This window comes from Elephas maximus, chromosome X (assembly GCF_024166365.1).
Source record: "Elephas maximus indicus isolate mEleMax1 chromosome X, mEleMax1 primary haplotype, whole genome shotgun sequence".
In the NCBI taxonomy this organism is placed as follows: Eukaryota; Metazoa; Chordata; class Mammalia; order Proboscidea; family Elephantidae; genus Elephas; species Elephas maximus.
In genome coordinates, this window is record NC_064846.1 from 164,026,652 (window position 1) to 164,054,160 (window position 27,509).

Consider the following 27,509-nt stretch of genomic DNA (forward strand, 5'->3'; position numbering starts at 1 on the left):
GCAGCCACCACCCATCTGTCAGTGGAAGCTTGAGTGTTGCTATGATGCTGAACAGGTTTCAGCGGAGCTTCCAGGCTAAGACAGACTAGGAGGAAAGATCTGGTAATCTTTCAAAAATCAGCCAGTGAAACCCTATGGATCATAACGTTGTGATCCACAATTAACCACAGGGATGGTGCAGGACCAGGAAGTGTTTCGTTTTATTGTACACAGGGTCATCATGAGGCAGGGGCCAACTTGATGGCTGCTAACAACAACTACGAGAGTGCCCCACCACATAATGAGGTCCCCTAGCGCAGTTCTGACTGAAAGCATCGGCATCCTCTGGGAGCTTGTTGGAAATACAAATTCTCGGGCTACCCTCAGACCTGCTCTTTCGGAGTCTCTGGGGTGGCTCGTGGGAATCTCCGTTTTAAGAGACTTTCTACCTGACTCTCACGAGTGCTACTGTTTGAGAACCCTGAAACATGAAGGCAAATTTCCACATTTTTGTACATGCTAATAACGTATTTAATTATGACAGCGACAATATAAAGAAAAGAACAAATATCTAACAAATAAATTTTTGATTCTGTTCAATGTTTACACATGGTACACACCCTCTCCATATTGCAATCAGAAAAGAGGCTTCTGCGATAGGCTGGGAAGGATTATGTTAAGAGCAACACAAAAGAAATTACTCATTTGACCTAAAAGTCAAGGACATCTTCAGTTTCCTACCTTGTCAATGTCTAGGTAATATAGCAGACAAACAACACACAGAACACCATTAAGAAAAAAAAAAAAACATTAAGAAGAACTAGCTAAATGACATTGTGCCTGGCTAGTTTCTCTTCAAAGAAGAATGAAAATGTTGGCCAACATGTATATCCACTCTCATCCACTCTCCAAATTTCCTCTTCAAGGCTTGTCTTTTTCCCGAAGTGGTTCAATGGAAGATAGGAGTTGCTGAAATGTGGGACGCTTTTCCGGAAGCTAAATAAAAGAAAAACCCAATGTGTTTGTTTATGAATGTTATAATTTAAAAAAATGAGCTATATAAAATATTTACACCACAGTCCTAAAACCAGCAGCTTTTCAAATGTGGAAATACTACAGACATTTCTGCAAAGGTCAGGACCAAGGCAAGGATGCTGGCTCTATCCACCACTCTTTTTGTTACATTTGTTGAAGGTAACAGACGTAACAATTAGAGCCCCAAGAATTGGAAAAGTCAAAACATCTTTATTTGCATAGGATATGATTGTATACTTGGAAAAACCATGAGAATCAGTGATAGAACCAACCCAAGCAAAAAAGGATTCACAAGGACAGCAGGATATAAAATTAACAAACAAAAATCCATATCCTTCAAAGATACCTACAATAACCAATTAGAAGGTGTAATAGAGGAGAAAACCCCACTTACAATATCAACCACCACCAAAATAAAACACTTAACAAGAAGTAACCCAAAATGAGGAAAAATTAAAACACTGCTGAAAATACAAACATGGACTTGAACACATTGAAAAACACCCCTTAGTCTTGAATAGGACAAAGCAACATCATAAATACGAAATACAATCTCCCCAAAATACAAACAAGTTTGTTTCAAGCTAAGCAAATAGATTCTCTAGTTCATGGATTTTAAAAATGTGCAAAAATAGCCAGAAAAACTACATGGAAAGATGACCAATGAGGGGATGCTAGCTTACCTAATATTAAAACATATTATAAAGTCTCTATAATTAAAATCCACCACCCATCTGTCAGTTTCTTGTACTGTGGTGGCTTGCGTGTTGCTGTGATGCTGGAAGCTATGGCACCGGTGTTTCAAATATCAGCAGGGTCACCCATGGTAGACAGGTTTCAGCAGAGCTTCCAGACTAAGACAGACTAGGAAGAAAGGCCTGGCAATCTACTTCTAAAAATTGGTCAATGAAAACCCTATGGATGGGAACAGAATATTGTCTGAGGGGATTCAAACATGCCAATGATCATGAAGATAGCACAAGACAGGGCAGTTTTGTTCTGTTGTGCTTGGGGTCACCATGAGTTGGAGCCGACCTGACAGCAGTAACAATAACAACGGTAATTAAAATAGCATGCTGCTAGCATAGAAACAGACAGGTCAAAGAACAGACGAGAGAATCCAGAAATAAACCCAATTTAGTATAGTATTTAGGGTGGTATTTTATAGCCATTTAAGGTGGTATCTTATCTCTGGGGTCTTTTAATAATTGGTGCTACCGCAACTGGATAGTCATTTAGAAAATGACATCTTTGGATCCATACCTTGTATCACATGCCAAAACAAACACAAACTAGATCAGAGAGCTAAAGGTAAACCCTCCCCCTCCCCCTATTGCCGTTGAGTTGATTCAGACTCATAGTATCCCCTAGGACAGAGTAGAACTGCCCCATAGAGTTCCCAAAGCTGTGATCTTTACGGAAGCAGACTGCCACATCTTCCTCCCGCGGAGCAGCCAGTGGGTTCTAACCGCCGACCTTTCAGTTAGCAGCCAAGTACTTAACCACTGTGCCACCAGGGCTCCTTAAAGGTAAAATAATGAAGCATAAACATACTAGATGAAAACCTACGTGAATGCAACTATACATTCGAGTGTGGGAAAGCCTTTCTGTGACTCAAAACCCAGAACAGTAAAAGCAAACATTCAACTACATAACACCACACACTAAATCAAACCACACACAAGTGACAAACTGAGGGAAAATACCTGCAACTCACATCACAGATAAAGTACTAATCTCCTTAGTTTATAAAGAGATTTTTATACCAAAGGAAGACAAAGACGAACACACCTGAGAGAACACAGGGAAAAACAGGACCGTTCTTGGAAAGATACACAAAGGACCTTTAATAACACAAAAAGATGCTGAGCCACACTCAGAAGGAAAATGCACATATGAAGGCCGTTCTAAGATGCTATTCCTCCTCTATCAGACTGGCGAAAATTGGAAAGCTCAACAGAGTACTGGGTTGGTGAGGTTATGGAAGACGGGCCCCCTCCACTGCTAGTGTTGCCGCACCCCTGGAGAGGAACTCCTAGGCTACTTTCTTAAGAGCCAGAAGGGGAAACAAGCAACGCACACACCACGTCTGGGCTAGAAGAAGGTGGGGCAGCTTTAGAAAGTATTCCAAGTGCCACAGCATAGGCAGTCACAAAGCACTCATATTCCAGGCAGTGATTTAAGGCCAAGGAGTCCTGGTGGCACAATGGTTAAGCGCTCAGCTGCTGATCTAAAGGTTGGAGGTTCAAAACCACCCAGTGGCTCTGTGGGAGTGAAGACCCGGTAATCTACTCTCATAAAGATTACAACCCAGGAAACCCTGTGGGGCAGTTCTCCTCTGTCACATGGGGTTGCAATTTAAGGCTAAATGAAAAAGCAGTCTTAGGTGATGCAGGCAGCAATTCTTCCAAAGTTGAACTCGGGGCTCCAATACAAAAGTTCAAGGACTCTTTAAGTTGTGCACCTCCATTTATTCCTAGTACCAGGCATAGTGCCTGGGGCATAAAACCAAAAAAAAAAACCTGTTGCCGTAAAGTTGATTCTGATTCATAGCGACCCTATAGGACAGAGTAGAACTGCCCCGTAGGGTTTCCAAGGAGTGGCTGGTGGATTCGAATTGCCAACCTTTTGGTTAGCAGCTGGGCTCTTAACCACTGCGCCACCAGGGCTCCAGCCTGGGGCATAGGTGCTCCATAAATATATAACAACAACAACAGTAACAACAACAACCAACACGGCACAGTGCACCAAGCACTGTTCTAAATATACATTAACTGCTTTGATCCACTCAATAGTTCTATGAGGTAGGTACAATTTTACAGGGAAGCACAGAGATGTTAGGAGGCTTGCCAAAGGTCACACAGCCAGTAAGTGGTCAAGGCATGAGAAGGTAGGATGGGGTAGAAAATAAGGATTAAAGGAAACAGGAAACCTAGGATAGAAATGGGGAGAGTGCTGACACATTGTGGGGAACGAAACCAATGTCATCAAACACTAAGTACAAACTATCTAATGGGACACTAATTTGCTCTGTATATTTTCACCTAATGTGCGCGCGCACATTAAGTACAAACTATCTAATGGGACACTAATTTGCTCTGTATATTTTCACCTAATGTGCGTGCGCGCACACACACACACACGATAGTTGTTAGGTGCCATCTAGTTGGTTCTGATGCATAGTGACCCTATGTACAACAGAACGAAACACTACCTTGTCCTGCGCCATCCTCATAATCATTGCTATGTTTGAGCCATTGACATTATGGCCTAGAAAACCCTATGGGGTAGTTCTACTCTGTCACAGGATCGCTATGAGTCGGAATCGACTTGATGGCACACAGCAACAATGACAAGACCAGGGCTAGACAAAAGTTCAGGACTTTGAACCCCTGCTGAGTGTTTGCATTTCCACCCCAGATGTACTAAATCAGAATCTACATTTTAACAAGATCTGCAGGTGACTGTTCTGTATGATAAATTTTGAGACCCCCTTGTTCCACTAGTGGTTCTCAGAATTGGCCCCTAACCAGCAGTATTAGCATCACCTGAGAACTTGTTAGAAATGCACGTTCTCAGCAGGGCTTTGAAACTGCAAAACCGGTTCAAAGCCCTGCCTGAGATGTTTATTAAAATACCAGCCTGCATTGCTTGTGACTCGACAGCACTGGGTACTGCTTATTTTAGATTACAAACACTTGAGGGCAGGGCCTCAGGGCCATTATCACCTGCTTTGTGGCAGGTACTTCCCATTCAATAAAACTTTGCCCTGCTGGTGGCACATGTGGGACACCACCCCGCTCACCGGGCAGCACACTTGCCTCGTGCCAGCAGCTGTACATGATCTGGTAGACGGTGTCCGACGCCAGTTGCGGCCGGTACAGCCTGTAGCCCTGGGAGACCTTCACAACCACCTGAGAGTTGTCGTACAAGTCATAGGGCTGCTTCCCCAGGCTGAACACCTCCCACATCAGGATCCCTGCACCATGCCAAGACAAAAAAGAAAGAGCTGACGTCAGAAGCTACAGGGTTTGGGGAGTGAACTTCCTATACCAGGTAAGGAAGGCTACGGGTCAGAGCTAGGACTCCCTAGGAAATGAGTCCACAGTGAAAAGGGCAGGGCACAGAGGTGGGCCTGCGCCACTGCTTCCGAAGCCCAGGGTCTCTGTCCTCATACCCTGAGCCCTGGAAGCCTGTTCTTGCTGGGTAAATGGTTAAAAGGCAAGGGCGGACACAGAGACAGCTACTTGGGCTGCTTCAGGGAGGCGGCTAGAGCCTCATTCAGCCTCGCAGTGACAACTACCCGGCCAATCTTTCTTCCTCAGTCCCTTAGTAGTTGCATGCAACAATTTCACAATTAAATTACCATTCAGTGGAAGTTTAAAGATAAAATCATTGGCAGCATTCATTGTCCCTTTTCCCATCACGTGGTCCTTCAGAGTCTTTTGCGGGTTAGGTGTTCTTTAGGGAATGGAGTAAAAGCTCTCCCCTTGGGAAAGTGAACAGACAGCATTTTGGGTTGGGTTTCAGGATGTTCACAGTCCCATGAAGCTGATCCAGGGGTTCGTGGTCCAGGTTAAGAAACTGAGTTCTGGCCATGGTGGTCCAGAGGGACATTTGGGGTCAGTCAGATGTGGCCTTCAAGTCCCAGTTCTGCCACTTACAAACTGGGCAAGTTTCTAAACCCCTCCCAGCCTCCGGTTATTTTGCAAATATCAAAAAGATGGGGATATTTGCCCCACATAGAGTTGCTGTGAGGCTTAAATAGTATTAGACATGTTGTTGCTGTTGTGTGCTGTTGGGTAGCTTCCGACCCTACAGGACAAAGCAACCCTAGAGGACACAGGAGAACTACCTGTGGTGTTTCCTAGGCTGTAATCTTTATGGGTTTCAATCTTTATGGGAGCAAATCGCCAGGTCTTTTCACCCTTGGAGAAGCTGGTGGATTCCAACGGCCCACCTTTCAATTAGCAGCCAAGTGTTTAACCATTTCAATACCAGGGCTCCTTATAAACCACATAGAGCACTGAAAAGAGAGCCAGGACATTTTATGTGCTTGCTAAATGGTCGCCGTCGTGCTGCTGTATTGGCCTAGGCCAGGGAATTTCAACAGTCAGCCAGGCTCAAAATTTTGGAAAACCAAAAATGTATAAGAAGGAAGAAAATTATTTGAGAACCATGACCGGGCTAGTCACTTCGAAATTTCTTTGACTTCTAGGGCTATAGATTTTATGCAAAAGGTTTATAATAAGGCAATCTTAGACATTGTCGTGGTCTTGTGTCTGTGTTTAACAAACATTCTAAAACAACCATCTACAAGAGCGTTGCTCCTTTTACATCTTTCTCTTTGGAAGGCTACGCACTTATTTCAAGGATGTTATATGGCCACTGGGTGGTACAAACAGCTTGTGCTTGGCTGGTAATCAAAAGATTGGCGGTTCGAACCCACTCAGTGGCACCTCGGAAGAAACAGGCCTGGAGAGCTGCTTCCGTAAAGATTACAGCCAAGAAAACCCTAGAGAATGCATTTCTATTCTGTAACACGTGGGATCTCAATAAGTCACGAATCAACAACAAAACAAAATCAGCAACAAGGATGTTACCGTTGCTCAAGGATATGTGTGAGGCTCCTCTTTGGGAGCTGCTTTTTGAAGCCTGGAGACCCTGGTGGCATAGTGGTTAAGTGCTATGGCTGCTAACCAAGAGGTCAGCAGTTTGAATCCACCAGGTGCTACTTGGAAACTCTATGGGGCAGTTCTACTCTGTCGTCTAGGGTCCGACCATGAGTCCGTATTGACTCGACGGCAGTGGGCTTGGTTTTTTTTTTTTTTTTTTGGTTTTCAGAAGCCCAGGTTCATTTTGCATACCCTCACTGATGACACATTATTTTAAAATGGTTTTAATTTTTAGAAACAGCCCAAAACTATCTAGAGCCAAATTCTGGTGCATAAGGTGAATAATCAAGCTCTGTACTATGATTCTTTTGGGTTGAAAACAAGTTGTAACTATTGAGTAACGATGCTGATTTTTTTTTAAACATATATATTTGAGATCTTTTTATTAATAGTAGGGAAGCTATTGATAATTAGAAAGTTAATGTTCCCTGTTCCAGGTCTTCATTATTTCAAAGTAAACCTACAATTATACCATTTATATCCATGGATTTCTTTTACATTATTAAAACAATCATACAATAGCAATTTAAAATAATTTCAATTGAATATTTCTCAGATCCCAAATTGGTCAAGTAGAAGCATGGTTTCCAAGTCACATGTCTGCTTGCTTTGGCTCCTGCCCACTTCAGATGCAACTCATCCTCCCTCCTCTTGCCCCTTCTTTTCTTCACCGGTCTTTTAAAGTTCCCTGAATGTGCCAATTCCTTTTGGCTTCATGGCCTTGCACACGTGCTGATAATTCTCTCTGGACTTTCTTTCCTATCTAGTCTTTTTTTTTTTCCTAAATTTTATCTATTTTGGTGGTGTCGTTGAGAGTATACACAGCAAAATATATACCAATTCAGCAGTTTCTACATGAACAGTTCAGTGACATCGATTACATTCTTTGAGTTGCGCAACCATTCTCATCGTCCTTTTCTGAGTTGTTTCTCCCCCATTCACATAAATTCACTGCCCCTTAAGCTTCTTATCTAATCTTTCGAGTTGCTGTTGTCAGTTTGATTCCATAAAGATAGTTCTTGAAAGAGCATAATGCTCAAGGCAGACTTTTTTTTCACTAGTTAAGCTAAACTATTGTTTGGATTTAAGAAGACTTCAGGGGATATTTTTGGTTTAAGGTTTAAAGATTATCTCAGGGTAATAGTTTCAGGGGTTCATCCAGCTTCCATGGCTCCAGAAAGTCTAGAGTCTGTGAGAATTTGGAATTCTCTTCTACGTTTTCCCTATTTTGATCAGGATTTTTCTTTGGAATCTTTTATCAAAATGTTCAGTAATAGTAGCCAGGCACCATCCAGTTGTTCTGGTCTCATGGCAAAGGAGGCAGTTGTTCACAGAGGCAATTAGCCACTCATTCCATATCCTCCCCCTATTCCTGGCTCTCCTTCTTCCTCTGTTGCTCCAGGTGAATAAACACCAATTGTGCCTTGGAGGATACTAAGTTTTTTAAAGCATTCAAAAGCCTTATCAATTGATATGGGAGATTGGAACTAATTTTGACAACAAGGTACAAAAATTAATCCACACAAAATGACATCAAGTATTCACCAAAATACTATCTTGAGCTTTTTTTTTTTCTTTTTCTGTGCACGTTGGAATTTTTTTTACATGAACAATGCCACTTTAACAAAAGGACTGGTTATTTTTTAAAGATTGTGTCATATAGAAAAATAAATGACTAACTAAATTTTCCCTTCTCAGGCAGTCTTACAGGTGTCAAACAACAGTCAAATTACACTTATGGACTAAGACAGGCATGAAATAGATCTCAGTCATATCTAATATATTCCATAACTGTATGATAACTTGGATTATTTCTCCTGGGCCAGTATGACAGTGATTGAAAACAGGCTTGGCGTTCCTCACAATGTAGAAAAATGTCAGAATTACAGAGTCATAATTTTAAAATTGTTTCTGTTTGCTAATTTCAATATAGATATTTTAATAAAATAGGAGTCGGCAAGCTTTTCCCATAAAGGGCTAGATACAGCGGAATGTATTTTTGACTTTGTGGGTCAGATGGCCTCTGTAGCAACTACTCAGCTCTAGTGTTGTAGCACAAAAGCAACTATAGGCAATTTGTAAATGAAAGAGCGTGGCTGTGTGCCAATAAAAATTTATTTATAGAAACAGCTCCCAGATTTGGTCCTTGGGATGTGGTTTGCTGGCCCCTGATCTAAACTATGAATTTTAACAAAAAGAGTAATTGAAACCAAGCATGGGCTGAAAAAAACACTGATTCATGTTTGTGTTTACACCAGAGATGCCAAAAGAATTGGTCAATTCAGAAGCGAATGATTGTCACGGCTGTCCTTGTGCAGAAAAGTTGATGGCTTCATTTCAAGCCCTTCCACTTTTTGAATTTCATGCCAATTCTGCTTGAGTTTCCAATCATTCCTTTTCAAGATCTCCAGCGGAAAAAATTTTACCCCCTTTGATTTTATGAGAAGAGGTTAGCAGGATGTACATTGCTCAATGTGTAGTAGACACCCTAACACCCAGCCCAAGAAGGAAATCATCTTCTTCCACCTCTTACTCATCTCGGGCCATCCGTGTGATTTTGTAAGTGTTCAAGGGCCTTTTAAAAATGAGTGCTGCTGCTGTTGGTGGTTTCCTGTTTTGGAATCTGGCTTAAGAAACAGTCCTGTGTGGCCACACACTTACCGAATGCCCATACATCAGACTTGCTGCTGTATTTGAAGTAGTGAAACACCTCTGGGGCTGACCACTTGACTGGAAATTTCGTTCCTACCGAACTGACATACTGGTCATCAAGAACATACCTGTGGGGAAAGCACCAACATAGACCTTAAGCCACATGGCAGAGCAAAATGGCGGCAGTATAGGCTGATGGAGGACCTGGAGCCATCAGGGTCTCAACCAAATGCCTGTTTCCGGATCTTTTGCTTCTTTTTAAAGTGTGAGCTTAGCTAGAGGTTGCTTATGATTTTAAAGCATTAAAAAAAAAAGACATTTCACTTTGAAAATAGCAAAACCTGGATGCAAAAAATTGGTGACCATAGAAGAACACTCAGATATAAATAAAATAAAAAAATAAACAAAAAACCCCCTAAAAAACTAAGAATCTCACCCCAAAGGTAACTTGTAATTCTACCACTCAAGATACATTTTTGCTTGTACTTTCCAATCTTTTTTTCTATAAACAAGGAATCTTTGTGTGGTACAAACAGTTAATGTGCACTTGGTTGCTAACTGAAAAGTTGGAGGTTCGAGTCCACGCAGAAGCACCTTGGAAGAGAATCCTGGTGATCTCCTTCTGAAAGATCACAGCCGTTGAAAAGCCTACGGAGCACAGTGCTACTCTGACACACGTGTGGTCGCCACAGTCGGAGTCCACTCGACGGCAACTGTTTAATTTAAACAAAGCTGGGTTTCTATTGGTTTGAGATCTGCTATTATTTTTCACTTAATGTGATATCGTAAGCATTTTCCCATGTGGTTAAATTTTCGCCTGCAGCATCATCCTTAATGGCTGAATAGTATTCCTTCTTCTACCCATAGCCATCAAGTCGATTCCAACTCATAGTGACCCTATAGGACAGAGTAGAACTGCCCCATAGTTTCCAAGGAGCAGCTGGTGGATTCGAACTGCCGCCCTTTTGGTTAGCAGCCGAATGCTTAACCACTTCACCACCAGGGCTCCAAATAGAGTAGTGCATATACAGCTTCAATCAAGAAAATGTTTAAACAGGCTGCAGTGGTGATATGGAAAATTTAATGACGTGACAACAAAAGCTTTCTTAGCGTTAATGCTCTGCCCGTTTGAACATAGAAAACCCAGAAAGGTCTGTAGGAGCCTTGATGAGTTAAAATATGTACGATATATGTTGTTGTGGTTAGGTGCTGCTGAGTTGATTTCAACTCATTGTGATCCCATGTGACAGAACAGAACCGCCCCATATGGCGTTTTAGGCTATGACCTTTCCCGGAGCAGATCGCCAGGTCTTTCTCCTATGGACCCATTAGATAGGTTCAAACCGCAATCTTGCAGTTAGCAGTTGAGCAGTTAACCATTGTGCCACCAGGGCTCCTTATGTATATAGTAACAATACATTATAATATATAATAATTATTATATTAGAATCACATTATAACTAATAAGCATAATATATACTTATCCGAATACTGTGGCTGTAGTATATTATGTTGAAATATTTAGAGTTTTTGATGAGATTTATTCAGAAGTTTAAGGAGCCATGGTGGTGCAATGGTTAAATGCTCGGCTGCTAAGGGAAAGGTCGGCAGTTGGAACCCACCAAGCAGCTCCCTGGGAGAAAGGCAATCTGCTCTCCTGAGGATGACAGCCTTGGAAACTCTATGGGGCAGTTCTACTCTGTCACATGGGATCACTATGAGTGGGAGTCAACTCCACAGCATACAACAACTACATTCAGAAGTTTAGAAAATGCTTAGCAGAGTGTTGACAGAACTAAAAGGGACTTTAGACAATTTCTGAAGAACAAGTTTCATTTCTTACAGGTGACAAAATGAGTTGAAGCATGCCTCACAGGTAGTCAGAGGCAGTAGCGGAGAGGGGGGACCCAGCTGTCTAACCCTCCAATTCAGAGCATCTTGTATAGCCCCACGAGGTCTGCAATGGTGATGGGCATGTAGATGTTAATAGAAAGTGGCCGTTCACTGGTTGCCTCTTTGAAGTTGGCTTACCTTGTCATCCCAAAGTCAGATACTTTCACAGAGAGATCACTGTCCACCAAGCAGTTCCGAGCAGCCTTTGGAGGAAAAACAAACCCACCAAGTATTAAAAGTGCCCAAGAACTGCCTGACATCAGAATCAGATCTTTTCCAGAATGCTCCACAAAATCTGATTGCCTATCACAACCCACACGCTCTGAAGTTGTCTGTTTTTCCTTTGCAATTTGCAATTTTTCCAATTGGAAATGTGTTCCCTGGAGTACTTGCACCCACGCATCCATTCTGTCCAACAACATGAAATGAAAGATGTTACACATCAAACTCGGAGCCTCGGCTGATCACTGGGAAAAAAGGAAGCATTGCTAAAGGTGGGCTTTCCACCACTAGGGTACCACACATCAACAGGCGCGCTGAGAAAGGCGAGGCCCAGCCATGTGCCACCTCTTGAAAGCTCTTGCTTTGGAGGCATAGATGCTGTACCAGGACATTTTGGAATTCACCGGCCTGGCATGCAGGGCATATTGGCTGTTTAGCATAAGAGACTCTCTAAAGAGAATACCCAGTGAGTACCAGTCAGAACACTCCCTTCCCCCACCCTGACTCAGAGACACACACAACTTGCATTTCCTCCTGGTTTTTGTATTTTCAGCTATTGTATCAAACGACTGCCTTTAGCATTAAGCCCTTCCGGAAGTAAAGGTCAACTTGGGTTTAATGGTTCCAAGAAACACTCAATTGGTAAAAATCTTTCCTTTCCATCTCTTCTCCTTCATACCACAACACAGATACATAGCTCTCAACGGCTTCATATACTCTTTCTGTTCTTTGACTTTTCAGTACTTCATATATTTTATTTTCAATTTGGGACTTTTATTACCAAAGTGCCATGTGCTTAAGCAAATCACAAGTTTTCAAAGTAAAAGTAAACGTGTCCCCCTCACTGTCCCTCCCAATCCTTGGAGGTCAGAGCTGTGGACTGCTTTCTTTCCTTTCTTTGAGCTTCCAAGGGTGTTGCTTACCAAGTCTCGGTGTATAAACTGGTGGCTCTCCAAGAAGGCCATGCCTTCACAAACGTCGTAGCACATTTCTAAGAGCTGGGAGGGCTCAAGTCCTTTTCCATGGCTCTTCAGGTAATTAAGCAAGCAGCCATTGGTTATATATTCAGTCACGATATATATGGGGTATCTTTTTGAACACACTCCATAGAATTTAACCAGCTTGGGGTGGCTGAGTTTCCTGGACACAACAGATTTTCAAAAGTCAGTACTGAATTTCCACACTCGGTTTTCCAGGTGTTCTGAAAAAGAATCACTCTCAGACTTTTGTTTGTTTTAATATCCCCCTTCTACTTGAACAAGTCAGAATCGACTCGACGGCGCTGGGTTTGGTTTTTTGGTTTTTAACTTGAACAGAGAAAGAGAGGAAGAAGTCCAGGATCTTATGCTGGGAGTACGTCAGTCTTCGGAAGCAAAAAATGACGCCTCATACTGGACATTGGCAACCTCAGCAGCAGGTTAGCTGTTGTGGGTGCAGCAGCCTGTGCTGTTTTCAACTTTCTCGCCTACAACCAGGGTGGCAGTGGTCTGTTGCCTTGAAAACCTTGGCTTGTCTCGTGACTTCTTGAGAACTTCCACGACTGATTTGGAGGAAGCCACGCTCTAAGGGCACTCACTTCCATTTAAAAGCATCTAACTCTCAAGTCTAAATATTTTGTTCTAGAGGAAAATAATATCAGAATATGACGAACTCAAAACCAAACCAAACCCATTGCCGTCGAGTTGATCTGACTCATATCGACCCTGTAGGACAGAGTAGAACGCCCCATAGGGTTTCCAAGGAGGGCCTGGTGGATTCCAACTGCTGGCCTTTTGGTTAGGAGCCGTAGCTCTTAACCACTACGCCACCAGGGTTTCCAGAACAGGATGGGTGTAGGTAAAATGGAAATAGTTCCTGTGCTATGAAAGTGAGATTTGTTGCTGTTGGCTGCCACAGAGTCGATCCCGGCTCATGGCCACCGCACACGTCTCAGAGTAGAACTGTGCCCCACAGGGTTTTCGGTGGCTGTGACCTTTTAGAAGCAGATCACCAAGACTTTCTTCTGAAGCCCCTCCGGGTGGGTTCAAACGGCCAATCTTTTGGCTAGTAGTCCAGCACGAAACTGTTTGCAACACCCAGGGACTCCAAAAGTGAGATTAAGTGTGATTTCTCTTTCTTTTTTTAATTCATTTTATATTATTGTTACATGATTTTTTTCAATAACGGCTTTATAAAATAGTAACCACATACATAGCACACCCTGCAGATCATGATGGGGCGGACGCTCAGCCATCACGATGTTCATCACCTTGTCTATGTGACTTCTCTATTCCCACCAATTTACAGGATGATCTTTTTTTTTAAATTTTATTTTGCTGTTGTTGTTGTTGAGAAGATACGCGGCAGAACATACACCAATTCGACAGTTCCTACACGTACACTTCAGCAGCGCTGATTACATTCTTCAAGCTGTACAACCATTCTCACCCTCCTTTTTGAGTTATTCCTCCCCCATTAACATAAACTCACTGCCCCTAAGGTTCCTATCTAACCTTTCAAGTTACTGTTGTCAATTTGATTCCATATAGATCTTGAAAGAGCACAATGTTCAAGGCAGACATTCTTTACTAGTTAAGCTAAATTATTGTTTGGATTTAAGAAGACTTCAGGGAATATTTTTGGTTTAAGGTTTAAATATTATCTCAGGGCAATAGTTTCAGGGGTTCATCCAGCCTCCACGGCTCCAGAAAGTCTAGTCTGTGAGAATTTGAAATTCTGTTCTACATTTTCCCCCTTTTGATCAGGATTCTTCTATGGAATCTTTCATTAAAATGTTCCATAATGGTAACTTGGCACCATCCAGTTCTGGTCTCATGGCAAAGGAGGCAGTTGTTCATGGAGGCAATTAGCCACACATTCCTCTCATATCCTTCTCCTATTCCTGACTCTCCTTCTTCCTCTGTTACTCCAAGTGAATAGAGACCAAATGTTGTTCCAAGATGATTCTTTAACATTTGAATGTGTAAAGTAAACCTGAATTTAACATACATCAACTGTTGTTTTTTTAAAAATAAATGAGGATGTATTAAATCCTTGGTTATTTTCTTCCTTCTTGGTTTAAGTCTATGCATGTCTTATGGTCTTACTTAGGCAATAAGCTTGAATACACATCTGTCAGCACTTTTGGAGACCTACATGGTAGCCAGTAAAGCTCCTTTCAAAGGGAAGGCTTGTGGTAGGACAAGGGTCCATCACTCAGCACAAGGCTGTTCATTCCTTGAGGAAATTCAGTCACCGCCCAGGGGCTCTCGGGGGCTCTCGGTGGGATCACCATGTCAACTGATACTTCCACATGATAAGCCTCAGCTTGACCATTACATTTGAGGTTTAACGTTTTCCCCTTATGGCACAGTTTGACATCTCTCTTTATGATTAGGTGATTTTTTAAATGACATTTCATGATTTTTTATCATAAAATGTAGTGGCAAAATGGAGACCCTAGGTGGTACAAACAGTTAAGCGAAAGGTTGGTGGTTTGAACCCACCCAGAGGCACCTCAGAAAAAAGGCCTGGCGATCTGCTTCTGAAAGGTCATGGCTTTGAAAACCCTGTGGAGCAGTTCTACTCTGAAACACATGGGGTCGCCATGAATTGGAATCGACTCAGTGGCAACTGGTTTGGTTTTTTAGTGGCAAAATATGTTTTAATGTTGCACCAGGACGTAGGGGTTACACCTGAGCCTAAGAAGTTCTTGCCAGATTCTTCTGTCTTCCTGTTTTGCAAGGTCCCACTTACGCCTCATCCAACTATGCCCCTCCCCATAGGGCAAGGAGGCCACAGGACTAAGGGATGTCCCCCTTCAGAGCCCACAAGTCCTCTTCTGGAGCACACTTGGCGTACCAGGACTCTGGCATTCCTGCTCACATAGCCTAAAGCTTCTCCAGGACCTGGGCAGGCTCTTCCCGTCTGTCCCCCCAAGGGTGGAGCACACCATTGTTGTGGCCAGCCCTAGGCAAGATAGGCAGTGGCTAGATAGTTGTGTGTGGGGGCCAAGGAGGAGGCTTGGATGTACTGAATGTGATGTCTGCATGCAAGTATGGAGGTCCCTCCTAGTGCTGGATGTTGCTGGGGGTGGGGGAAGGCTGGGTGGACTGGGGTCTGGGGGCCATGGGCCAGAGGTTCGTATCTCTAAAGAGTCTTGAGAATTCTAATTTCCAATAAGGCATTTCAGGTTGTTATAAAGGTAGAATTAATTGTCAAAGTAGCAGCATAGAACCGATTTTATTAATAACTTTTAAATATTTATATCTATGATATATGGACTCTTGCTCCAGGCCTTACGAATGTTAGGGATAGGCCTGTTAGTGCTAACACCTTCGCATAAAAACAAACCAAAACAAACAAGCCAAACCTGTTGCCGTTGAGTTGATTCCAACTCAAGGCAGCCCCATGTGTTACAGAGGAGAACTGTGTTCCATAGGGTTTTCTTAGCTGTAATCTTTACAGAAGCAGATCACCAGGACTTTCTTCCTCAGTACCACTGGGTGGATTCGAACCACCAACATTTTGGTTAGCCGTCGAGCACAAACTGTTTGCACCACCCAGGTATAACGCCTTCCCATAGCGAAGGCTAAGCTTCCACTCCTTAGAAGAGACTTACATCATGGTCTGGGCCTCCTGGAAGAATTCATCTTCTGACATGGAGCCTTCCTTAATCATCTTGACGGCAATGTCATACTTCCCCTTCCACTTGCCCAGCTGGACCACTCCAAACTGACCACTTCCCAGTTCCTTCAACAGGGTGATTTCTTCTCTCTTCAGTTCCCAGATTCCTAATAAGGCAAGGCAGAGGCTCTTTAGGACAAGAGCAGAGGGCTTTGGGGCTAACAGCCTCCCAGGGAATTTCCTCTCAATGAGAATTCACTCAGACAATAAGCAGAGCAGCAAGGCTTTTTTTTTTTTAAGTTAATCAAAACACACACACACACGCACACGCACACACAACAACCCTTGGTAATGTGGCCTATGACCTATAATACCAGATGATAATGCTTCCTCAGACAACACTGTTCTTGAAGCAGCTACAGTTATTGCCAAGAGGGCTCAGAGTAAAAACAATGACAACTGGAGACACCTGGGAGAGACTTGGTGTCAAATGTGCTTGAAGCCCTGACCAAACCAAACCCGTTGCCATCGAGGCAATTCTGACTCATAGCAACCCTGTAGGACAGAGTAGAACTGCCCCCACTGGGTTTCCAAGGCTGTAATCGTTAACGGGAGCAGGCTGCCACATCTTTCTCCCGAGTAGTGGCTGATGGATTCGAACCATCGGCCTTTCGGTTAGCAGCTGAGCGCCTTAGTCACTGTGCCACCAGGGCTTCTGTGATGCCCTTTAAAAAAAATCAAACCAAACCCATTGCTGTCGAGTTGATTCTGACTCATGGTGACCCTACAGGACAGAGTAGAACTGCCCCATAGGGTTTCCAAGGAGCACCTGGTGCATTCAAACTGCTGACCTTTTGGTTAGAAGCTGTAGCTGTTAACTGCCACACCACCAGGGCTTCCGTGGTGCCCTTAGGATGTAAAATATCGTTACATTTTCCAGAACACACGTGGTTGAAGACTGGCCCCTGAGCAGGCCGGGGCTCTGAATCCAGAAAGAAGAAGGATGAGCAGAGGGGCATTGGACGTGATGATTAAGACCAATAAGAGGTAGAATTTGACAATATTTTTTGTAATGTTGGAGAGATTACAGATTTAGATTAGGAGGAGGACAGAAACATTTTTTTAAAGAAAGTAAACAAATATATTAGAGCTGAAGCACATCCTGACACAATATGAACAGAAACCTCCTTCCTGCCTTCTCCCTTTTCCAGTAAATTGACCACATTTTTTTTAGCAAAAAAAAAAAAAAAAGGTGAGAAATGGAATTAAAGAGCCCAAGGGTGTGTCCATACCACTTCCCAAGGACGCAGAGACGGGGACCTTGTTGGCCTTGGTTGACACAGGATGGCGAAGCCGGGTGATCATGCCTGCAATGGAATCAGCATCATCTCATTACACCCATCCCATCCCATCCCGTCCCGTCCCGTCCCGTCCCATCCCACCCTATCCCGTCCCGTCCCATCCCACCCTATCCCGTCCCGTCCCATCCCACTCTATCTCATCCCATCCTGTCCCATCCTACCTTATCCCATCCCATCCCACCCTATTCCATCCCATCTCACCCATCCCATCCCATCCCATCCCATCCCATCCCATCCCACCCTATCCCATCCCATCCCATCCCATCCCACTCTACCCCATCCCATCCCACCTTATCCCATCCCATCCCATCCCGTCCCGTCCCGTCCCGTCCCGTCCCGTCCCGTCCCGTCCCGTCCCATCCCATCCTAACCCACCCCATCCCATCCCATCCCATACTATCCCATCCCACCCTATCCCATCCCATCCCACCCCACCCCACCCCACCCCACCCCACCCCACCCCACCCCACCCCATCCCATCCCATCCTAACCTACCCCATCCCATCCCATCCCATCCCATACTATCCCATCCCACCCTATCCCATCCCATCCCATCCCACCCCATCCCACCCCACCCCACCCCACCCCACCCCATCTCATCCCACCCCACCCCATCCCACCCCATCTCATCCCATCCCATCCTAACCCACCCCACCCCACCCCATCCCATCCCATCCCATCCCACCCCACCCCATCTCATCCCACCCCACCCCACCCCATCCCATCCCATCCCATCCCACCCCACCCCATCTCATCCCACCCCACCCCACCCCACCCCACCCCACCCCATCCCATCCCATCCTTTTACACCCTTGCTTAAGCTCTCTCCAGAGGAGCTAGAAAAGCAAAGAGTTCAGGACACTGTGCTGCCGAGAGAGGGTCCATTCTGACCATATTCATCCCGTGGTTGTATTAATTTGCCTGAATGGACAAATTAGCTCAATGCAAAGCAAACGTTAGAAGAGTGAACCAACTTTAAGTGATTTAAAAAAGAAGGAAATCAGATGCTTGATGGAACCTTTTAGTTTAAAAAAATTCCCATTTTTATTTTACTATCCTTTTACAGTCATATTTAAATCTGTATTACCAGTTGCCGGGGAGTCGACTCCGACTCATGGCAAGCCCATTGTGTCAGAGTAGAACCGTGCTCCAGAGGGTTTTCAGTGGCTGGTATTTCGGAAGCAGGCTGCCAGGCCTTTCTTCCAGTAAATACGCATACAAATACAAATAACTGCAGTTATATACTGGCATGGCAAAAAATTCCAACGCTACAGAAGACTGCAATACGAGAAAGAAACAACTTGAATTTTCAAAACTGAACTGCCTAGTTAATTTCATTAAATGGTCAAGTCATTTTAACTGTGTACTTTGAGTCATGGTAAAAAAAAAAAGCGGGGTTGAAATAATCACAGCATTTATAGTAGTTTGACATAACCCATTAAAATGTGTATTTCTTGCTTTAACCTTGGGGATCTTTCCAGGTCATGGGAAATATCACGTGTGCCCTTCCTTCCTACTTTTTTTTTCTATATATTTGTTTGCTTTTTATGAGTGGTTTCCAAACTTTTTAAGTCCTTCACCTTTAATTGTAAAAAAAAAATTTTTGCACGCCTTCGAGATCTGTATATATATACAAACAGTACTGTATTGCTACGTTATGCGCATCACAAAATATACACAGAAAATTTAAGACAATGAGATTGAAAAAAAATCTAAATATACATGTTAATATTTTCTCCCCATACCCCAATGGAGTTTCCTGCAGATTATTGGGTTGTAATCATTCTGTTTTGGAGACATAGATTTAGACTATGGAGTCCCTGCGTGGTGCGAACAGTTAATGCACTCGGCTGCTAACCAAAAGGTTGAAGGTTCGAGTCTACCCAGAGATGCCTCAGAAGAAAGGCCTGGAGATCTCCTTCTGAAAAATCAGCCATTGAAAACCCTGTGGAGCACAGTTCTCATCCGGCACACATGGCGTCACCATGAATCAGAATCGACTCGATGGAAACTGGTTCTAAACTAGGTGTATTTGCATGAAAAGATCTCTCAGACATGTTGAGTTAAGAAAGCGAGCTGAAAAGCAGTATATGTAAAATGATCTCATCTCTGTAAAAATTACAAAGGATAAACCAGAAACAATAAAGAATATATATAAAATTTAAAAATTAATAATAAATGTTATTATCAGCATAGAAAAAAATATCTTACAGAATAGATACCACATCGTCCGTGGAGGTTCTCTTTCTAATAATACATATTTCTATACTGTTTGAATTTTACAATCAACTTACTTCCATAAACAGAAAAAAGGGAACGAATACTTTTAAAAAGAGCATCTCTGCTTCTAAATCACTCAATTCATTCCACTTCACTTTTCCTGGCATTGTAGAGTCCCTAATGCTATATCCCAGGAAATGTGAGTTAGAATTATAGCAGGCACCAAGCTTGAAGGCAATTTTTTTTTCTTACTTTCATGGCTCCCTATATAATTAAGGCTATTGGGAGGATCGTAATGTACAAGACAATTGCTACTTACTGACAAGAACCCATAAGAGAAAATCTGAAATGAGTTACCTGCTGAATTGTGTTGGTGATAGTGAATAAGCGCTGGAATGGAATCAAAACAGTAGTTTTCAGCCAGGTACAATTTGTTCTCCGCATTTGTGTGCACGTGGTAATGTTTGACAGCCCCTTTTTTATCTCTAGTGAGGAAGAAAGAATGTTACAACGTTTTTGATTAACATTGGCAGCTTGGGTAAATAATGGCTAAGGTGATTATTTTAGATGTATTTGCAAATTTGGGAGAGGAAGGTCGAAGAGGGTTTCTCAACCATTGGCACCACCCAGGGACTCCATAGTCTAAATAAATCTATGTCTCCAAAATAGTATCATCGTTACAACCCGAGAACGTGCAAGAAACTCCATTGGGGTATAGGGAGAAAATATTAAAATGTATATGTAGATTTGTTTTTTTAATCTTATCCCCTGAAGTTTTCTGTGTGTATTTTGTGATACACAATTCCAACTCTTCGGACTGCTTCTGCCTTAGCAAACATTAAGCTGGAAGCTTCCTCTGAGGATTGAGAACTTGGCAGTTGTTCAGGATCATTCTGCTGAATATCGCTTCTCTTTTAGGATAAAAATGGAGATAAAATTTGGGAGGCAAAGACGATTGGGCTGTGGGCGTTGTCACCCCAGAGCTTGGGCGGGGAGGCTCTTTGGGGGGGTGGGGGAGGGAATGATGTGGGTGGGGATGTCCTTTAATTCCTCATGTGAATCTTTTCCATGTAAGGCTATTTTTTACTTTTGCTCCACTTTTAGACAATAGTGGCAAATGGGAGCGCATTGATTTAGGCTAATCAGGAGCGCTATGTCTGTCTTAGGTTTTAAACTATGGCATCTCAGTCAAGACATGGGCTTGGCATCGTTCTACCGCTTGCCACTCCTTGGAAACCCTATGGGGCAATTCTAATCTGTCCTGTGGAGTCTCTATGAGTCGGAATTGACTAGACAGCAATGGATTTTGGTTTTACAGGGTTTTATGTATTTATATATATATACAAATTTGCATCTTGCTTGGCACATGAGAAACATTTAATAGATTGCTATTGTTGTTGTAGTGCCTGCCTAAATAAATAGCAATTCAAATGCTAAATGCTAATTGGCTCTTGGAAGCAACATACGATTCACTCAAGCCCATTGATGGCATTTCATAAAAGAAACTCTGTGAAACTGTTTAATTGGTGTTTACTGATTGGAATTGTTTTCATTTGAGTCTTCATCTACTTACTGGTGTATTTACCCAGCCACCTTCAAAAATGAATCTGAAGTCAAGAAGCTTGGCTAGGAGAACGGTTGGTATCAGATTTGGCCAAACTGCAGGGCCAGAGGACCAGGGAACTTTTGCTTTTTCAGTGAACCAAGTCGTCACCCAGTTCTTACTGGGTTGGCTTTAGCTGGTATGTAGGTATTACAGGTACAACCTAGTACACGAGACACACTGGGAATGCAGCTTCTGAGATTGGAAAATGTCACTCGACTGCTCAGTGTACCTCCTATTATTTCAAGTTGGCGGTAGATGCTCCTTAAAAAAAAATTCTTAAAAAAACTTTCTGGAAACAACCTAAACATCCACCAACAGAGGAGTGGATAAACAAAATGTGGTCTGTCCACACAGTGGAATATTACTCAGCCTTAAAGAGAAACGAAGGCCTGATACATGCCACGACATGGATGAGCCTTGAAAACATCACGTTGAATGAAATAATTCAGACAGAAAAGGACTAATATTGTGCGATCCCACTTATATGAATAGGCAAAGGTATGAAGACTAAAGTTTATTAGCAGTTACCAGGGGTGGGAAGGAGGGGGAGAGGGGGAGTCATTCCTTAGGGTGCACTGAGTTTCTGTTAATGGTGATGGAATAATTTGGAAATAGCGGTGATGGTTGCATAGCATGATGGACATAGTCAATGTCCCTGAATTGCATGTGTTAAAATTGTTGAATTGGCAAATATTTTGTTATATATATATATTTATCACAACAACAATTTTGGTTATAAAAGGAATAAAAAACCAAATAACTTTTTAATTACTTAATTATTATAAAGATACATTTATATAAAGCAGGGCAGGGATCATGGGAAAGGCAAGAAGGCAGAGGATCATTGAATCCAACTGTTAAAACTGGGGTTGCACACATAGAAAATTTTTTTTTCCAGTGGTCGTAATTAGGGCTTGGTCCGATTCTCATTCCAAAGCATTGGGGGTTTCAGTGTAGACATAGGGGTGGGTGTGGTTGAAGGAAAGTGGACTTCGTTGTCTGAAACCCGGTAATTTACGTGCTTCCTGGGAGGGTCTTTTTAAACTCTGAACCTCCATCCTCTCGTCTGTAAAATGGTACAAATAAAAACAGCTTTCCTATTTGCTTCACAGGGTGTTTAGAAGGAAGAAAAAGCTCAGAACCAATGGGGAAGTGGCTTGTAAAGCTCTGGAGAGGAACCTCCATGTTGGTGATGAGGACTTGCCTGAGATGACTGTGGGCTGTCTTGTTGCCTAAGTGTTGGGGGGTGGAATGGGGCAGATAACTACTTTTTCCTAACAACAGTAGCACTTGCAATTAGTTTATTAAGTGCTTACTGTGTTCCAGGCACTATTCTAAGCCAATGCATGAATTAACTCACTTTATCCACAGAATGATAATAATAAACATTAATGTCCCCTTTTCATATGAGGAAGCTGAGGCACAGACGTTTACAAACTCGCTCCATGCCCTAAAGCTCCGAAATGGTAACTTCTGGGATTTGAACTCAGCAGTGTGGCTTCAAACTACGGCTCTTAACCACCCAAAGAGGACAGCACCTAGAGAGAAGCTGCCTAGGAAACACAGCTACTCTGACTCAGTGTTCTGTGAACTCTGGCTCCATCTAGAATGGCTTATTCAAAACCGGACTTTGGGGTAGGTTTCTCAGCTCAGCAGGTGGCTTGGGCTGAGGGTGTGGAGTCTCCAGTGCTATTTTTCTCTCTTTCTAGGCTTCAGCCTGAATCCAGGGGAATCACCTGGTACTTTTTTTTTTTTAATAATTTTTATTGTGCTTTAAGTGAAAGTTTACAAATCAAGTCAGTCTCTCACACAAAAACCCATACACACCTTGCTACACACTCCCAATTGCTCTCCCCCTAATGAGACAGCCTGCTCTTTCCTTCCACTCTCTCTTTTCGTGTCCATTTCGCCAGCTTCTAACCCCCTCCACCCTCTCATCTCCCCTCCAGGCGGGAGATGCCTACCTAGTCTCAAGTGTCACCTAGTACTTTTTGAAAAATGTTTGATCTGGCATGCTGTGCATTGCACACACTGCTGCTGCTGCCTGGGGGTGAACAGGAGAGGAGTACCAGCCAACACCCTCCTTTACACGAGATTAAAAAAAAGAAAAAAAAAGACACCTACAAATGGTCAAATCCAACAGAAATACTTTGATCCAAAAGTTTGACTTTTAAAGGTAGTATCTTATCCCAAAATGTGACTAAGTGACCGGCATATTCAGGGAACATACACAAAAGATAAAAGAAATAAGATCCTGCAATACTTACTTCACAGCCTTACTGAATAAGGACACTGTATACATCCCCATCTGGCTAGAATTTCTCACCATGAATGCTCCTTCTTTGCCCTGAAAAGGAAGGACAATGTGGAAGACACAGGATATTTGCATTATTCTTGAGAACTTTGTTTTCAGTGTTCCTCCTTTTCTCCATCTCTTTGCAGATCTACCCTGCAAGCTTCCACACTTCCTTTCCAGGTAATTTTTAACCCTCTCTGATAACTTTCGGTTTTGTTCTGGTGGAAGCCTAATCTTTTCATCTTTCCAAAATAAAATCTGAAACCACATACCACCATAGGAATTGGAATCGACTCGATGGCAACAAGGTACCACCATATGGTTTTGGAAGGTTTCAGAAAACCGAAGATGCAGAACAAATTGTTGAAGTTCTACACTCAACGTGTCTTTCTTAAAGGCTTGTGCAATGTGTAAGCATATCTAGATTCAGAAAGTGCAGGTAAGAAAAGCCATGAAGGTGAAAAAATACTGAGTGAGGTAGTGAAGTCATCACATTGTCACTAGAACCCATCAAAGAAATTTTAGTTGTGTTTGGTGTTTTTATTAGGTTAAACCCATATCAAAGTGTCATTTTGTAGGTCAAAAATAGCTTACAGTTGGCAATTTCATATCAATTACTAACAAAGGATTATTCCCTTTTACACTTGCTCTCTTCTGGTTTAGGTGCTAATGAGCAGTAACAGAGCTGTGGGAAACAGTTACATTGATGGCCTACAGTACATCACCTCTCTGTATTTATTATTGGCCCTTGGGTGGTGCAAACAGTTTGCGCTTAACTACTAACCAAAAGGTTGGCAGTTTGAACCCACTCAGAGGCACCACAGAAGGAAGGCCTGGAGATCTGCTTCCATAAAGATGACAGCCAAGAAAACCCTATGGAGCTCAGTTCCACTCTGTCACACATGGGGTCACCATGAGTAAGAATTGACACGATGGCAATGGATTTGGTTTTTGGTTTTCTGTATTTATGCACTGTGTGGTCTGCTTTCACATTGACTCTGGGCTTGGCCATATGACTTATTTTGACCAATGGGACATTAGTTAACACGATAAAAGCAGATACTCAATGAACACTTGAACTGCAGGGCTTGTCCTTTAAGAACCCTGCCTTGAAATCACCTTGTTGTGAGAAAGCCCAAGTTACCCACGTGGAGAGGCCACATGGAGAAGCATTGAAGTACCCCGGCTGACAGCTTTAGCTGAGCCCAACCCCCCAGTCAATCCAGCAGCTAAACGTAGCTCCATGAGTTATCCTAAGCGAAGTCTGGAGAAGCACCTCCTGCCCAGCCAACACACAGAATCGTGAGAAATCCCAAATCATGGTTGTTTCAAACCACTGGTTTATTGTGCAGCGACAGATGCCAGAAACACAGGAATTGGCTAGATATGAAGGGCCTGGTAACCCATGGGATCAACAACCAACACTATGATGAGTTGACTGAGTAATTAGCAATAAGGATTCTATGAAAAGCCCATTACCCTCTGGGCCCCACAACTGAAAAAAGTCCTAAGAGGCAATTTTAAAGGACAACAAGACTGCTTACCTTTTGTCTCAGTAACTGCTCAGACTGTGACCTGGAGATGTTACCTGCAAACCAGCTGCAATGGGAAAGAATTCCATATTTGGGAATTAAGAGTTTTTTAATTGCATAACTTGTCACTCAACTTTCTAATATGTAAAATGAGGCATTGGCTCAGATCAAGGGGTTCCACACCTGGCTGCTCAAGAGAAACACCAGAGGAGATTTTCAAAAGTATAGACTCCTGAGTCCCCACTACCCATGCTCTGGGGCAGAGCCTGCACACCTATATTTTTAAATGGACTGGCACTTAGGAACCTTTGGCCTCCTTCTAAATGACCTCTAAGTTCTCCAATAGGTCACCATTTTGAATGAGGGCCAGAGATTAGAGCATTGGCTATGCCAATGGGAAAGTCAGAATTGCCAAGGATGGAAGCTCCTGTCTTTCAACCCTATTGTTTTCTATAAACAATCTGAGAGAAGCACACTTTATAGCATCTATTTTCAAAACAAATGCTTTTTTTCCTTGTTGCTTAACGATTTTTAAAATTTCAGAATAGTTTTAGACTTACAGAAAAATTGCAAAGATAGTACAGAGATTGCCCATGTAGACCAGACCCAGCTCCCATCTTTTGTCACTTTAGGGACTAAGGTGCACTTAACCCAAGCCATGGTGTTTTCAATTACCTCATATGCATGCAAAAGCTGGACAATGAATAAGGAAGACAGAAGAAGAATTTACACCTTTGAACTGTGGTGTTGGAGAAGAATATCAAAAGAACAGACAAATTTGTCTTGGAAGAAGTACATCCAGAATGCTCCTTAGAAGCAAGGATGGTGAGACTGCATCTCACATACTTCGGATATGTTGTCAGGGGGGATCAGTCCCCGGAGAAGGACATCATGCTTGGTAAAGTAGACGAGCAGCGAAAAAGATGAAGACCCTCAATAAGATGGATTGACACAGTGGCTTCAACAATGGGCATAACAGCAATTGTGAGAATGGCGCAGGACTGAGCAGTGTTTCATACTGTTGTACACATAAGGTCACTATGAGTTGAAACCGACACTACAGCACGTAACAAAAACAACAACATAGATACTCAACCCTCAAGGAGGTGAAGCATAACTCCACACTCCTTAAGTGTGGGCTGTGCACAGTGATTTCCTTCCAAAGAGTAAATACATTGTGGAAAGGGGCAAAGAGAAACTTTACAGAGGAGAAACCTGAAAAACACTACCTCAGCCAGGTGATTAAGGCTATCATCAACAGTGATAATCTTCTAAAAGAATATGCACTCTTGATATGAAATGATGACAGCGGCACTTTACTTTTGTGGTCTTCCAAAAAAAAAGAAAAGAAAAAACACATAACCCTGGACTAAGTGTTAGAAGTGGGCGTGGCAAGACTTCGTCTTGCTTACTTTGGATACATCATCAGGAAAGGCCAATCAGTAGAAAAGGACATCATGTTTGGTAAAGTAGAAGGTCAGGAAAAACAAGGGAAACCCTCCATGAGATGGATTGACACCGTGGTCAAAACAATGGACTCCAACACCCCGATGATCACTGGGGTGGCGCACGATCAGGAAATGTTTCGTTCTATTACACATAAGGTCACCGTGAGTCAAAGCTGACTCCATGGCAACAACTATGAGAAAAGAAAATGTTTTTTTGTTTGTTTGTTTTCAGGATAGCAACAGATAGCACCTGGTTAAGAGCTATGGCTGCTAAGCAAAACATCGGCAGTTCGAATCCACCAATGGCTCCTTGAAAACCCTATGGGGCAGTTCTAGTCTGCTCTATAGGGTCATTATGAGTCAGAACAGACTTGACGGCACCTGACAACAACAATAACAACAACAACAACATGGTTATATTGGGCAGGAGAAAAAGATAAAGTAGGAGAGCCAGGGGTTATCTTTAAATGTTGCTCTTTGTTTCACTAAGTTAGCCAAGACCATCACATCTTACTTTATACGTGGAGCCCAACAGGCCACAGAACTGTTTCTTAAATGAGGTCAACAACGCGTTTTGGCTTTGGTCAATGTGTCATTCTAAGGAAATGAGTAGGGTGTGAGGAGGAATGGGGCATGGGTTTGGGGGCTTGGGAGAGCCTTTTGGCCACAAGATAACACTGGGGCATGGGGGACGGGGGAAGAAGTACATGAGGAGAGAGAGTGGAAGGGAGGGGCTGTAGCAGAAAATCAAGGTGGAGGGCATCTCAGAACTTGGCAGGAAGGGAAGGGAAATGGTTCTCTGTATAGTCTTTGTCAGGGTCAGTGAAAAAGAGGAAGACCCTCAATGAGATGGAGTGACAATGGCTGCATTGCAACAATGGGCTCACACAGCAGCGATGGTGAGAATGGCATAGGACCGGGCAGTGTTTCCTTCTGTTGTACATAGGGTCACTATGAGTTGCAATGCAACCGACTCGACAGCACC

At 42.9% G+C, this 27,509-nt stretch overlaps 1 protein-coding gene across 3 annotated transcripts in view; it reads right to left on the reverse strand.

Annotated features, from left to right (window-relative positions):
• Window positions 1-307: 307 nt before the first annotated feature.
• BMX (BMX non-receptor tyrosine kinase) overlaps window positions 308-27,509 on the reverse strand; it is a 57,259-nt gene continuing 30,057 nt past the window's right edge. For all 3 annotated transcript variants that reach the window (XM_049873374.1, XM_049873373.1, XM_049873372.1), the window contains 10 exons: window positions 25,089-25,143; window positions 23,516-23,595; window positions 20,000-20,127; window positions 17,354-17,428; window positions 16,057-16,228; window positions 12,380-12,596; window positions 11,373-11,437; window positions 9,351-9,469; window positions 4,836-4,993; window positions 308-975 (listed from right to left, as the gene is read on the reverse strand). In XM_049873374.1, coding sequence (XP_049729331.1) covers window positions 901-975; window positions 4,836-4,993; window positions 9,351-9,469; window positions 11,373-11,437; window positions 12,380-12,596; window positions 16,057-16,228; window positions 17,354-17,428; window positions 20,000-20,127; window positions 23,516-23,595; window positions 25,089-25,143 — 1,144 coding nt within the window. In that variant the 3' untranslated portion in view covers window positions 308-900. The remainder of the gene's footprint in view (window positions 976-4,835; window positions 4,994-9,350; window positions 9,470-11,372; window positions 11,438-12,379; window positions 12,597-16,056; window positions 16,229-17,353; window positions 17,429-19,999; window positions 20,128-23,515; window positions 23,596-25,088; window positions 25,144-27,509) is intronic.